This window comes from Phacochoerus africanus, chromosome 15 (genome assembly GCF_016906955.1).
Source record: "Phacochoerus africanus isolate WHEZ1 chromosome 15, ROS_Pafr_v1, whole genome shotgun sequence".
Classification (NCBI taxonomy): Eukaryota; Metazoa; Chordata; class Mammalia; order Artiodactyla; family Suidae; genus Phacochoerus; species Phacochoerus africanus.
In genome coordinates, this window is record NC_062558.1 from 21,206,326 (window position 1) to 21,220,241 (window position 13,916).

Consider the following 13,916-nt stretch of genomic DNA (forward strand, 5'->3'; position numbering starts at 1 on the left):
TTTTTATAACAGAACATTTTTTTTCTGTATAGGCTCAAAACTTTTTTCTCAGGATGTAATGGAAAAGCTGGTATTGGTATTGGCAAATCTGTTTGGGAGAACATATTTTCCAGCAAAGTTCCAAGAGTCTCCTCCCAAGTTTTATCAATCAAAGGTAAAATTTATGATTCTGATAACATTTAATAAATAAGACTGTTAGATCCTGCCATAAATGATTCAGCAGCAGTAGAATTTTACTCATAGAGGAGTCATTCGTTTTGTAGAGTAATAATTTGTTTTTCCTGTAATAAGTGTTATACTTAATTCACATGTCTTCCCTATAAATCTATCAAAAGGTTAAATGCTTTGAGGAAACATGGGATAAAAATTTTGCTCATGTTTTCCATTTGACTATATAAAAGTATAGTATTTGGTGGCTAAAGAAGGAATGTAGGTAATTAAATGAACTAATAGTCTCCATCATTGAAGCTATGGTTTTCTTAGGATCGTTTTACCTTGAGGTAGGGCTTGAGCAGGTGGAGAGGAAGTGGATGTTGTAAACTATACAGTCCTCGTCAAAATATATTAGAATAGTCATCTTAGAAATCCTCCCTTGACACACAGGGACTGTTACCTGATTTTATTTGCAGCAGTTTCTTTGATCATGATTCCCTATCATTAAACCAACATCAAATACTATTACTAATATAGTCCACTAAAACCTGAGAAAGTTGGGTGGCTGGTTACACCCGATAACCTTAGTGAAAGGTGACAAAGAAAAACAAAAAGAGAAGAGTTGATGGATATTGTCCAGCATCACCATGTGAAATGACAAATCTTAGCCCTCACAGACTATTCTCTAGACCAGTGAACACAACACACTTACGAATAGTAGCCACCACTTCCAAAGATTTCCTTGTGGTGGGTGATTGGTTGGTTTGTTTATTTACATTTAACGTGATATTTAGCCCCTTGAGGTATTTTTAGGTGGACAATAGGTGCCTTGGTAGTGCTGTAAGTAATGCAGCAGTCTCATAAAGTGGACAATAACTTTTAGGTTATTGTTAACTATAGGTACTATGTTGTACAGAAGATCTCTAGAAATTATTTACCTTGTATAACAAAAACTTTTTATTCAATGAAGAACAATTCCCCATTGCCACCTCCACCCAGCCCTGGCAATGCCCTTATGCTTCTATGAGTTTGACTATTTTATATGCCTCATCGAAATGGAATCATGGAATATTTGCCCTTCTGTGACTGGTTTATTTTTCTTAACTTAAGGTCCTCTAGGTTCATCCTTGTTAACTTCCTTCCTCTAAGAATTCATAATATTCCATTGTATGAATAGAGCACATTTCCTTAGCTATTTGTTGACAGCTCTATGTGTGGTTTCCACATCTTGCCTACTGTGAATAACACTGCAGTGAACGCGGAGGTACGGGTATCTCTTCACCATCCTAACTTCATCTTTTTGGATAAATACCAAGGCATGGAACTGCTGGATCATATAATAGTTCTATTTTTAATTTTTTATAGAAAAATCATATGTTTTCTTTTTGTAGTGGCTACACCAGCTTACATTTCTACCAACAGTGTATAGGGCTCCAATTTTTCTACATTTGAAATTTTTCTTTAATCTTTTCATCCTTTAACAGCTATGAGGTGATTTCTCATTGTGGTTTTGACCTGCATTTCCCTAATGATTAGTGATGCTGACCAGCTTTTAATACGTATGATGGCCGTTTATATGCCTTCTTAGAAGAAGTGTCGATTCGAGTCCTTTGCCCATTTTTTTTTTTTTTTGATGTTGCGTTGTACTAGATTCTTTTAATTTTGGATATCATCCCCTTATCGGTGAGTGGTTTAGAAATACTCTCTCCCATTCTAGAACTGCCTTTTCACGCCATTGACTTCCTTTGCTGTGCAGAGGTTTTTAGTTGATGTCATCCCACTTGTTTACTTTCAGCTGTGTTGCCTCTGCTTTTGGTGTCACATCAAAAAATTATGGTCAAAACCAATGATGCTGTATTTTCTTTTATGAATTTTACAGTTTTAGGTCTTACACTTAAGTCTTTAATCCATTTTGCATTCATTTTTTAATGTACAGAACACGGTAGGAGTCCAGTTTTAATCTTTTACATGTGTATGTCACATTTTGTCAACACCATTTTTTGAAAAGACTGTCCTTTCCCATTGTGTGTTCTTGGTACCTTTGTCAAATATCTGCTAACAATATGTATGTGCAATGTATTTCTGGACCAGAAATACCTTAATTGCCTGAAAATTGATTTATGTCTCTAAATACATATAAGACAAAAAATTAACAAAATGGTAATTATAAAATGTTTTAATTAAATGATAATGCATAAAACAAAGACTCATGAGATATGATTCATGCAGTGATTAGAGGGACATTTGCAGCCTTATAACCACATCTTAGAAGAAAAGACAGCTTGAAAAAGAATTAGTTATCTGATTTGTCAGCTTAAGAAGCTAGGAGAAAACAAAATAATACAAAACAGAATATCTAACCTAAAATAAATATAAGAAAAGGAATAATAAAATGAGAACAGAAATAAAGGAAATTGAAAACAAATTGTACAAAAGGGAAATCAGGAGTTCCCGTCATGGCGCAGTGGTTAACAAATCCGACTAGGAACCATGAGGTTGTGGGTTCGATCCCTGCCCTTGCTCAGTGGGTTAACAATCCGGTGTTGCCGTGAGCTGTAGTGTAGTTCGCAGATGTGGCTCGGATCCCGCATTGCTGTGGCTCTGGCGTAGGCTGGCAGCTACAGCTCCGTTTTGACCCCTAGCCTGGGAACCTCCATATGCCGCGGGAGTGGCCCAAGAAATGGCAAAAAAAAAAACACAAAAAATAAAATAAAAATAAAATAAATGTCCAACTGGGAATTGGGGAAATAAATTAAAAAAAAAGGGAAATCAACAAAGCCTAAATTGTTTCCTTGTTAGGATGAATCAAAGTGATGAACCTTCAGCAAGACTCTGAGGATGGAGACAAAAGTACGAATTACATTTATCAGGAACGTGAAGGAGGCATTACCACAGATCTTATAGTGTACATTGAAAGGAACAAAAAAGGATAATAAGACTCTCTTAAGGCCAATACATTTGACTGTGTAGACAAAATGGGCAAATTTGTACAAAATGCAACTTTCTAAAACTAACCAAGGACTATATATAAAAAAAACCACTCATGTCTTATATCTATTAAATAAATGCAATCAATTAACTTTCCCATCAAACCCACCATGCCCAGGCTCAGATGGCTTCACTGGTGAATTTTTTCAAAACTTTAAAGAATAATGGCAGTCTTTCACAAACTCTCCTAGAGCATACAAAAATGGGGGAGCAAACCCAAACTTAATATCAAAATCTGACAAGAATATTATGAATAATTAGAGATGCATCCCTTTTATGCATCTAGATGGAAGAATAATTAACAAAATGTTAGAAAAATGAATCCAAGTGAGGTTTTAAAAGCTCTCTCAGTCTGGTGAAGTTTATTCCAGGCACAAGGGAACTTATTATTATTGCTTGCTTTCCAAATGTGTCACTAGATTCTTTCAAATATTCACAGGTCTGATGTCATTCGAAGACATGCTTCTTTTTAAAAGATGGTTTGGGTTAAGTAGCATGAAAAAAATGTTTTAAGAGTAAAGGTATTGGTTTTTATAATGCAGATAGAAAAAAATGAATTTCACCTCAATTTCACAGATGAAAGAATGAAAGAGTTACATTACTGAACAGGTATGTATAGAATTACATTGTAGTGTTCTTTGCACATCTTTCACACTTTACAGTTTTCGAGGAAGGCATGTCGATCTCTCTGAAAAACATGTGGCCTCCAGTTTTGTTTTGTTTTTTTAATGATCCCCTTGGTGATGTAGGTGTTCCTGGAGGACCTCCCCAAGGACTTCAAGGATGCTCTAGACCAGTATAACAAGAACGTTACAGAGGACTTTGCCTCCTTCCTGATGATTGTTTCCAGATTGGCTGATATGAAACAGGAGCATCAACTCCCACTGTCACACACAGGTAGGTGTATCTTTGCTCCACTGCGGAACAATTGGAAGAATAAATACTCTTGCCTAAGAATAGTTTATTCCAGAAGAGCAGAGCTTGGAAAGGCCAGTCTGTCTTAGAATAAGGGGATCTTTTCCGTTTTCTCAAGAAAGAAAGTGTGCTTATTAAAGTTAGGTAAAGGACAGTGGAGAAATGACATTGAATCGAGTCATGTACAAACCGTCTTGATGAAAGGTTGCTCTTGGGTCAGGCCTGGAAGATGGAGTAAGGGCCCCCATGAGAGGAGGAGAAACTAGAGACTATCCATTTTTTTTTTCCCTGGAGAGGAGTGGGTGGGTGGTCACGGGCACAAACTCAGTGCTTAGTACCTAGGTCCAGGCTCTGGCTCTGCTGCTACTTAGCAGTGGGGCTGGGGCGGGGGGTGGGGGGTTACTCCATATTCATGCCTCAATCTCAACATGAGGAGGAGGATACCATTATCCACTGAGTTTGGATAATTGAGCTTTAGGTAATTAAGCTGATGACTACAACTGTCTTAGTGCAGTAGTAAACCCTATTCACCTTTGCTCTTAATTTTCTTGGGCCCCTGGATGGTAGTCTTCCAGGGGAAAGTAAACAGGAAGAGGTGACAAGGATTAAGGGAAAAGGTTGAGCTTTGGGTAGTAGTTTCCTGGTTTCATGTCACCCTCACATCCTCAACTGGGAAAAGTCAGGGAGGCAGAGCTTGTAGCATCCTAGGGAGTATTAGAGTGGAAAGCAGCATGAACAGAAGCAGACCTTAGCAGTGGGCATGGTGAACATCCCGGAGGAATCAAAGAGGACACACAAATATTCTTCCTCCATCACAAATGAGAGCCAACTTTGAATGCTCCATCTGGGAAAAAAAAGTAGGGGTGGGAAAAGTATTCTTTTCCCATGTGTCATTGCCAAACCTGCTGATCCTGGCTGCTTGAATCACTCTGTCTAGAGAGGTTGTGAGGCAAAGTCTGTAGTCAGTTGGAAGAAGGACCAAGGTAATAACCGTCATTCTGGGCTGAAAGAGTAGACAGTTTAAATGTTGTCTTTTATCACCTGTCGATCAAAGCAACTAAAACATAATACAGAATAGTATGAGATTGATAATAATATTAATAGCTGACATTTATTGAATGCATTCTGTGCCAAGCTGTGCTGCTTACTGATCTGTTTCATTTGGACTTCATTATGATGCTAGTTTTAAAAACTGAGTGGCTCCCCTTGCAGGGTGGTCTGGAGCAGGTGTGTAAAGTATGGCAGTCTGGCTGAATTTTAAAAACTAATTCTAGCCCAACCTGTTATGGCCAGATTTCTCAGGTGAAGAATGTGAAGACTCCCAACTTGCGTCTTACTTGATGAGCTGCAAGGAGGGGAGAGTCGCCATCTCTCCCTTTGTCTGTCTCTCCGGGAACTCAGATGGTGATTTGCTTTGCCCAGGAACTCTGGACCGTGTAAGTGGAAAGTTGGGCTTAAAACAAAAAGTCCTTAAGAAAGAATTGAATTTATATTTCTAGGCAGTTCAGCATGGATTTCAAATTCCCCAAATTGAAAAAAATTCCACATTATCAACAGAAATAAGTAGGAAATGGTGCTTTTGAAGCCAGAGTGATTTCATTATCTCATATACTGGTTTGAGGAACCTGGCTCCGTGATACGGAAATCCAGCACTGCCACTTTTCCAGAAATTGACACAGGTTTGCTGTGAAAAGAGCACGTAAAACTAACTTTAGTCATTCCCAGTGTTGCTATAGACACCATAAATCCCATATATCCTGGATCACCTGATGTCCAAAATGGGATACAAAGAACTGGGTACATTTCCAATATGCTTAATAATCCATCTGAATGTTGGAATAAACCTGTAGAAATTTAATTTTCCTTATTGAAGTATACTGGATTTACAATGTTGTGTTTCTGGTGTACAGCAAAGGCACTCAGCTATACATATATATATTCTTTTCCATTATGGTTTATCACAGGATTTTTCTTTTTTTTTTTTACTTTAATCAACATTTATTTCTCACCACTCTAGAAGCTGGGCAGCCCAAGATCAAGGTGCTGGCTGATTCAGTTCTTAGCAAGAGTCCTTCCTGGCTTGTCAGTGGCCACCTTGCTGTAGCCTCACATGGAAGAGAGAGACCCCTTATGCCTCTTCTTCTTTTTATAAGGGCATTCATGCTGTCATGAGGACCTTACCCTCATGACCTAATGACCTCTCGAATGTCCACCTCCAAATAACATGACAGTGGGGATTAGGGCTTTAAAATATGCGTTTTTTTTTTGGGGGGGGGGACACAAACCTTCAGTCCATAGCACTGTCCTATCAAACTTATTTTAGCCAGAGTGAATTCCTGTTGTAATTATTTTGTTCTCTTTCTTGATGTTGTATTTCTTTATGGATCTTGGCATTATAATTTACAGGCTTGATCTGAATGTAATTTTCTTTTAGTTTCTTTTTCTCTCTACTATCCCTTTCCTCCTGTTTTCTCTCCATATGCACCTCATTCCTTCTAGTTTTTGCAGACCGCACTTCTAGTTTCTTTCCTGACCACACTGTGGGAGCTTATTTCCAAGCAGGACTTGTCCAGGTGGTTCAGGATTGCCATCTCCTGGTGACACTGAAGATGCATTAGGAATCAGCATGGAGCCAGCAGGCAGCTTGGCTGAGCTCCTGGGGGAGAAGCTGAGTCCTTACTTGGCTGCTCTCCTAGGCCTGAAATTCATCAAGAGTTAAGGCTCTAAGAAGTTCATGGAGTGCGGAGGGGTTCTCCTTCCCACCTTTGGTGAAGCAGTTAAAGCCCTCAGACTTCTCTGAAGCTGAGCATGTGGCCACCACCTACCAACAGCTTCTGGCCCAAAGCCTGGCCTACCCTTTTCTTAAGACCTGCTCATCCTTTTATAGAGATGTTTACCTACATTGGAGCCTTGTGACTTTCCTGTTCTCTCTTTTGATATAGTTATATTTTATAAGTTAATACCTTTTATGTCTTGCTATTTTACATATTATTGTTGGGTGTTTGGAGCAAAGAGCTACTGAAGCATGAATTCACTAAGATGTTATTTGCTTAGATTGACTATTAAAATTTTTTTATCATCTTTGTTCAAGAGCAGAGATTCATGTGATAGATTGGCAAGAGAATATTATAAATTTAGCCAACTGTCATCAAAGCCAGCCCATTTATTTTCCATGGCCCAGTTTTCAAAGGTAAAGAGGGGTCTGAGTGTACCAGCAACAGGCCTCTCTCCCCCTCATGTTTGTCCTGCTGTCCTGTCCACCATATTTGCTTTCACTCCAGTCTTATCTGTAGCACATGACTTTGGGTGACTCTGGAAGAGTTGAGGACTACCTGTCCCTCAGGAAAAGTTGGAGGGGAATGGACTTCCAAGCACTAGCATTCATTACAAGAAGGTTGTTGAAGATAATGTAGCCAAGTCACCCATCAGACTGTGAAAGTTTAACCAGTGGATTATCTGTGAAGAAGCTGCAGCAATGACCTGACACAGATGCTGGTCTCCAGAGGAAGCTTCAGGACTCCTTACTAAACCAAAAAATATTTGGGCAAAACCTCAAGATCATGTTCATGAACATGTAAAAGCTGTGGTTTTGCCCCACTGCAACCCTAATACTTCAGAAATCTGTCCATTGTGATACATTCTAACCCCAATTCCATTGTGTCCTGTAAAACTTACAGCAGTGGCACTATTACGAGGTAATAGTGACCTTTGCTAGTTGTGTGTTCTGTTTTCCTCGTGCAGTGTCTTCTGGTCTAGAAGTACAACAGTGGCCTGCACAACCCTTTTCTCTGCCCCACCCTGGACATCACCCCAGTTGGCTGAATTCTCTCTGGAGTGTAGTCACTGTCCGTTGTTTAAGGAATGTCATATTTTGGTAGGAAAAGGTGGCTATTGAAAACTCCAAAGACCATGCAAAGGTCCTAAAAATTTCTTAGACTGTTCTTAACTGCCTGAGAAATCAGATCATGTTCATTGGAAATAAATACAAATAGAACAGACACTTTCATTCACTGAAACTAGTTCTTATAGGGTCTATCTGACACTGTTCCTACTGAGGCTCAAAATAACCATGTACATTTGAGACATGAACACATATCCTTGATAAAGGATATCACAGGATAATGAATACAACTCCCTGTGCTGTACAGTAGGACCTTGTTTTTTATCTATTCTATATATCATAGTTGGCATCTATTAATCCCAAACTCCCAATCCATCACTCCTCCATTCTTCCTCCTCCTTGGTAACCACAGATCTGTTCTCTATGTCTGTAGGTCTGTGTCTCTTTTGCAGATAGGTTCATTTGTGCCACATTTTAGATTCCACATATAAGTGATATCACATGGCATTTGTCTTTCTGACTTTCACTTAATACAACAATCTATGCTGCTGCAAATGGTATATTTCATTCTTTTCTATAGCTGAGTAATATTTGATTGTGTATACGTACCACATCTTTGCCCATTCCTCTGTGGATGGACATTTAGGCTATTTCCTTGTCTTGGCTATTGTGAGTAGTGCTGCAGTGAACACTGGGATGCATGCATCTTTTCCAATTATAATTTTCTCTAGCTGTATGCCTAGGAGTAGGGTTGCTGGATCATATGGCAACTCTAGCTTTAATTTTTTGAGGAACCTCCATAGTGGTTGTACCATTTTATATTCACGCAAACATTGTAGGAGGGTCCTCTTTTCTCCACACTCTCTCCAGCATTTATTGTTTGTAGACTTTTTGATGATGGCCATTCTGACAGTGGGAGGTGATACCTCGTAATTTTGATTTACATTGTAGAAATTTAATTTGTACTTTAATACAAAATTTGAGAAAGAAAACAAGTTTTGCTACATTTGGTGTGATGGTGTGTTGGCTCCATTCTATTCCAAAATCAAGTAGTCCTCCATCATATAAAATAACCTCCTATCATTTAAAAGAATTTTGAAAAACTACACAGACCCTTGTGCACTTTCTTGTCTTTTTTCTTTTTTTTTGGCACACCCAATGGGATATGGAAGTTCCTAGACCATGGATCAAACCCACAGTATAGCAGTGACCTGAGCCACTGCAGTGACAACAACCGATCCTTAAACTGCTGAGCCACAGGAGAACTCCAGACCCTTGTGCATTTTAAATGGACGCATAGGAGTTCCCACTGTGGCACAGTGGGTTAAGTTTCCAGGGTTGTCTCTCTGGTGACAGAGTGGGTAAAGGATCCAATGTTGCCATAGCTGCAGCTCAGATTCAGTCCCCGGCCTGGGAACTTCCTATGCCACAGGAGTGGCCGAAAAAGAGAAAACATCAACAAATGGCATGTTTCATTGTTTTTTATGGCTGAGTTATATTCCATTGTTTACATGTACCACATGTATACCCACACCACTGTCACGGCAATGCCAGATCCTTAACCCACTGGGGGTGGCCAGGTATTGAACTCGCAGCCTCACAGAAACCATGTTGGGTCCTTAACCTGCTGAGCCACAATGGGAACTCTAACTCGTCTTGCTCAGGCACCACCCCAGTGTGTATGAAAGACCCTCTTCCTTCACCACAGAGTGTGCTCTGAAAATACTGATCAAAGGAAGTAACTATGAAGCACAGTGTAAGATCATGAACTTTCTTTGCACATAAATACCAAATTAAGAAGAGCTGTATTTCTGCAGGTCACTCTGCGCACAATTGGTATCAGTAGCTCTCAGGCTCCTGTACTGTGTCCACAGAGATTTGATAACCAAGGAAGAAAAATGCCACTCAATGCTTATGCACTCGATTTCTATAAACATGGATCCTTGACAGGATTAGTCCAGGACAACAGGTGTGTTTTATCTGTCTCCATCCCTACTCATCTCCATCCCCCTCATCTTTTTTTTTTTTTTTTGGCCTTTTTTCTTTCTTCCTTTTTTAAGGGCCACACCTGCATCATATGGAACTTCCCAGGCTAGAGGTTAAGTTGGAGCTGCAGCTGCCTGCCTAGACCACAGCCACAGCAACACAGGATCAGAACTTCATCTTCTACCTAGACCACAGCACCATAGACAACACCAGATCCTTAGCCCACTGAGCAAGGCCAGGGATCGAACCTACATTCTCATGGATACTAGTTGGATTTGCTACTGCTGAGCCACAATGGGAATTATCCATCCCCCTCATCTTTATCTCCATCACCTGCATCCCTCATCCTCTCCATGCCCATCTTCCGTATCATCTCTATCTCCATCATCCCCATCATTTTCATCCTCATCATCTACATCTCCATCATTTCCATTATTCCCATCATCTCTGTCATCCCCATCATCACTATCTCCATCCACATCCCCATCCTCTCCATCTCCATACCCATCATCCCCATCTCTATCAGTCCATCTCCATCACCACCATCATCTCCATCTTTACCTCTGTCTCACTCTATCCTTTTAACTTCTCCCTCTGTCTCTAATTCCATCTGTCTCTATTTCCACTTCCATCATCTCCGTCTTTACTGCTCTAGCTCTACCTTTCTCACTATTCTGTCTCTACCTCCGTCGTTTTCACCTCCAACCTCTACCTCTACTCTAGTTCTATTTCTATATCCATCTCCATTTCTGCTACTTCTACCTCTACCTTTGTCTCTGTCTCTATCTCCATCTCTACTCCTACTTCTATCCTTCTCACCTCTCCCTCTATCTCTACCATTTCCACCTCTGCCTCTACTTCTAGTTCAGCCAAATCTTGAGGCTTGAGCTGACTCACTTGACATAAAGCCATGCACTACAAATATAAATATATATATTCACAGGTATGTTTTAATTATTACTATATTATTATATACTTTAAATAACAACAAATAATGCCATACTCTGTTATCTGAGAGAAATGTGTAAAAATTCTGACCCTCTTGAGAAATGTTGATCATTTTTGAAAGTATGACTCATCATTGTGGATAAAGTCATCATTGAGTAACTCTTGGTTCTTCTCTTTAACCCTTTCCCACTTACTCTCCTGATCTTGACTTTCATGCTCAGGTTTCCTCCTGAGAGCATTCACCTTATATGTTCATTGATCACCTGTGGCAGTGATACTTGTGACACTTGAAGTCATAATCATCATTCCCACAGATTAAATCATTGGGGGAGGGGTTGTGGAAGAAATGACGTTGGTAAATACAAATCGTCAGACAAAAGCAATCTATTATTGACAAATTCAGCATTTTGATATGAAATAAGTTCTTTAATGTCTGTATACTGTTAATTTTCAAAATGTTTTGTTTAGGATGAATGAAGGCCTTGCATATCAGTTGTTGAAAGATTTTGCACTCACCATTCAATCTATCAGGTGCGTTACGTATTTTAAATATTGATTTCAGATTTTCCAATAATTTCATGATAATTTTAAAAGTGTTGAGTTCTTACTTAATGCCACTGATCCTCTTGGGCGCCAAGCATTTCAACTGTCCAAAAACTTTGCAGAACTTTTCCTCAACATGCCATTACATTGTTTCTACAGTAGAACTAGTTCCAAAATCCCTTTGACATAACGTTTCACCCAGACCAGAGCCTCAGCACAGGCACTGCACACCAATAGGCACCAGTCTTCCAAAGCCTTGAGAACCCCTGGACCATAGCAGTCTTAATTTCCACAACAAGGTTTTCACTTCAGTTATGATACATAGAAACACAGGAGTGAGGATGAAATTTGGGGACTAAGAGCTGAAAACAATGAGTTAGAATTTATGCATCACACTATATCTGTGGTGTATTGTTCAGGAGAAAATGTCTAAGAGTCACAATTATGAGTCTGTAACTAGGAGGAACCCCTGTGTTCTGGATATAGAACTCGTCACCCTTTGTGATGGACTAGTGAAGACACCAGGGAAACACTGGACTTCCAGTGGAACCAAGGCAGATGAGATGTCAGGTTCTGACCCCTCCCAGTTCTCGATGAGCCCAGCTGGACTGTACATTCTTGGATTTCCTCTCTCTGTGTTTGTCACCTAAGTATCAGTCTCTTACTGCTGCTCTAACGAATGACCACATAGTATTTAGACCAATACAACTTTATTATCTTGCAGTTCTCAAGGTGACAAGTCCAAAATGGGTCTCAATGGGCTGAAATGAGGGTGTTGTCAAGGCTGCATTCCTTTCTGTTCCAAACCGATCTGTTTGGTGGTCTTTTCTTTCTACTAGAGGCTTTGATCTTGGCCCTTTCTGTCTTTAAGGGCAGTTTCAAGTCAGGTCATGCTGATGTCCACTCTCTCCTGCCCCCTCCTCCACTTAGAACAACCTCTGCAACTACAGTGGGCCACCAGATAATTGAGGTTAATCTCCATCTCAAGGTCAGCTGGTCAACAACTTCAGTTCCATTGGCAGCCTTAATTCTCCCTTGCCACGTAACCTAACAATCCATAAATTTCCAGGGATTAGGCTGTGGATATCTTTGGAGGGCTGTTACTCTCTTTACCACACCCTGTTTTCTTAATTTTGTCACATATCTAGATGAAAGGAGGACTCTCTTGCTTTTCATAGAGGTAGTTGCCTGTGGGTTTCAGTATATATAGGACACAGCAGTAGGAAAACACATACACCACCACCAACACAAAATGGCTCCATAAAAGATGTACAGAGAAAAAGAAGGGAATTTGTGTTGCTGATTTGAAGGGAAGAGGGATCAGGTTACATGGAATTTGGTGGCCATTAAATCCTCTTGGTAAAATACATGAAGAAAAACAGCATGACGATTGTCTTGATTGATTGATTTACAACGTGGGTTTTTGTTTGTTTGTTTGTTTGTTTGTTTAAATAAATGTGTTCCTTACCATTCTTCTCTGCTTTTTGCTAACATGTCATCATCTAGTGGTATTTACTTAACTGCCTCCCTGGGGAAGCCCTCTTATACTGACACTCAGTACAATGAGTGCCTTTTATGTGTGTCTGTATTTCCATTTACAGTGTTTCTCTGCGTGAACTTTGTGTAAATGAAGAGGACAACGTGGTCTTAGCATTTGAACAATTGAGTCAAAGCTTTTTGGAAAAATTTAAGAAAATCTGAAAACAAAGTCTATCCAGACCACTTAAAAGATTGCTATGGGCATTTTTCAAGTCATGTTTACGATTCTCCTGCTTTTTGTTCAGAAACCTATCGGATGAAGTGGAAAGAGCAAGTACTTTGGAGTCAGGGTTGTGATCAAGCCCGCCTGGCTCTCCTGTGCACATCCTTAGATAAATTACTTAGTATCTCTGAACCTTGGGTTCACTGTATAGTTTAGCAATGATACTTCCAGATCAGTTGTTTGGGGGATGGATTGAGAAATGCAAGGATTTTGTACGTGATGAACTTTTTGCAAAAAAATGAAATCTCAGAATTTTTCTCTTCAATGTCATAATTTTTAAAAAGTCTATTAAGGCTGGAATAAATGACTACGGTATCCTGAAGTCAAAATATATTCTAATTTAAATATGATTACATGACTTAGATATGAAGCCATTAATATACCTTCTAGTGAACTTGAACTACTTTTTATAAACATAATGGGAGTTTTGGTATAAATTCTGTGATGCTTTATAATAAAACAAAGCTGATGTTTTAGCTGGTTTTAACTGTGTAGAAGTAGCTGAAAAACCACAAATAAAATGTGTTTAATCTATTTACCATTGGTCTCTTTGTGTTAAATCTATGCATCTTTCAATCCGCTTGCACATACATGTGCCTTTTATATAGCACAGTTTCTGTATAATCAATTTCCCTCTCCAGTCTCACCTCAGATTATAGTCTAGAACCTATTTAGACCATGAACTTGAAGAGCATTTTGTCCTCAGAGCAAAAGGTCTTCTTTCTCCTGCTATCCAGATCTCTTACTGAAATATGACCCTTTGCATGGCATTTTTTTTTT

At 39.4% G+C, this 13,916-nt stretch overlaps 1 protein-coding gene across 1 annotated transcript in view; it reads left to right on the plus strand.

Moving 5' to 3' along the window:
• Positions 1-13,670, plus strand: part of DDX60 (DExD/H-box helicase 60) — a 79,568-nt gene extending 65,898 nt beyond the window's left edge. Inside the window, exons 33-38 of the mRNA XM_047761645.1 lie at positions 33-154; positions 3,891-4,038; positions 5,350-5,492; positions 9,715-9,866; positions 11,300-11,362; positions 12,976-13,670. Coding sequence (XP_047617601.1) covers positions 33-154; positions 3,891-4,038; positions 5,350-5,492; positions 9,715-9,866; positions 11,300-11,362; positions 12,976-13,075 — 728 coding nt within the window. The 3' untranslated portion in view covers positions 13,076-13,670. The remainder of the gene's footprint in view (positions 1-32; positions 155-3,890; positions 4,039-5,349; positions 5,493-9,714; positions 9,867-11,299; positions 11,363-12,975) is intronic.
• The last annotated feature ends 246 nt before the right edge of the window (positions 13,671-13,916 follow it).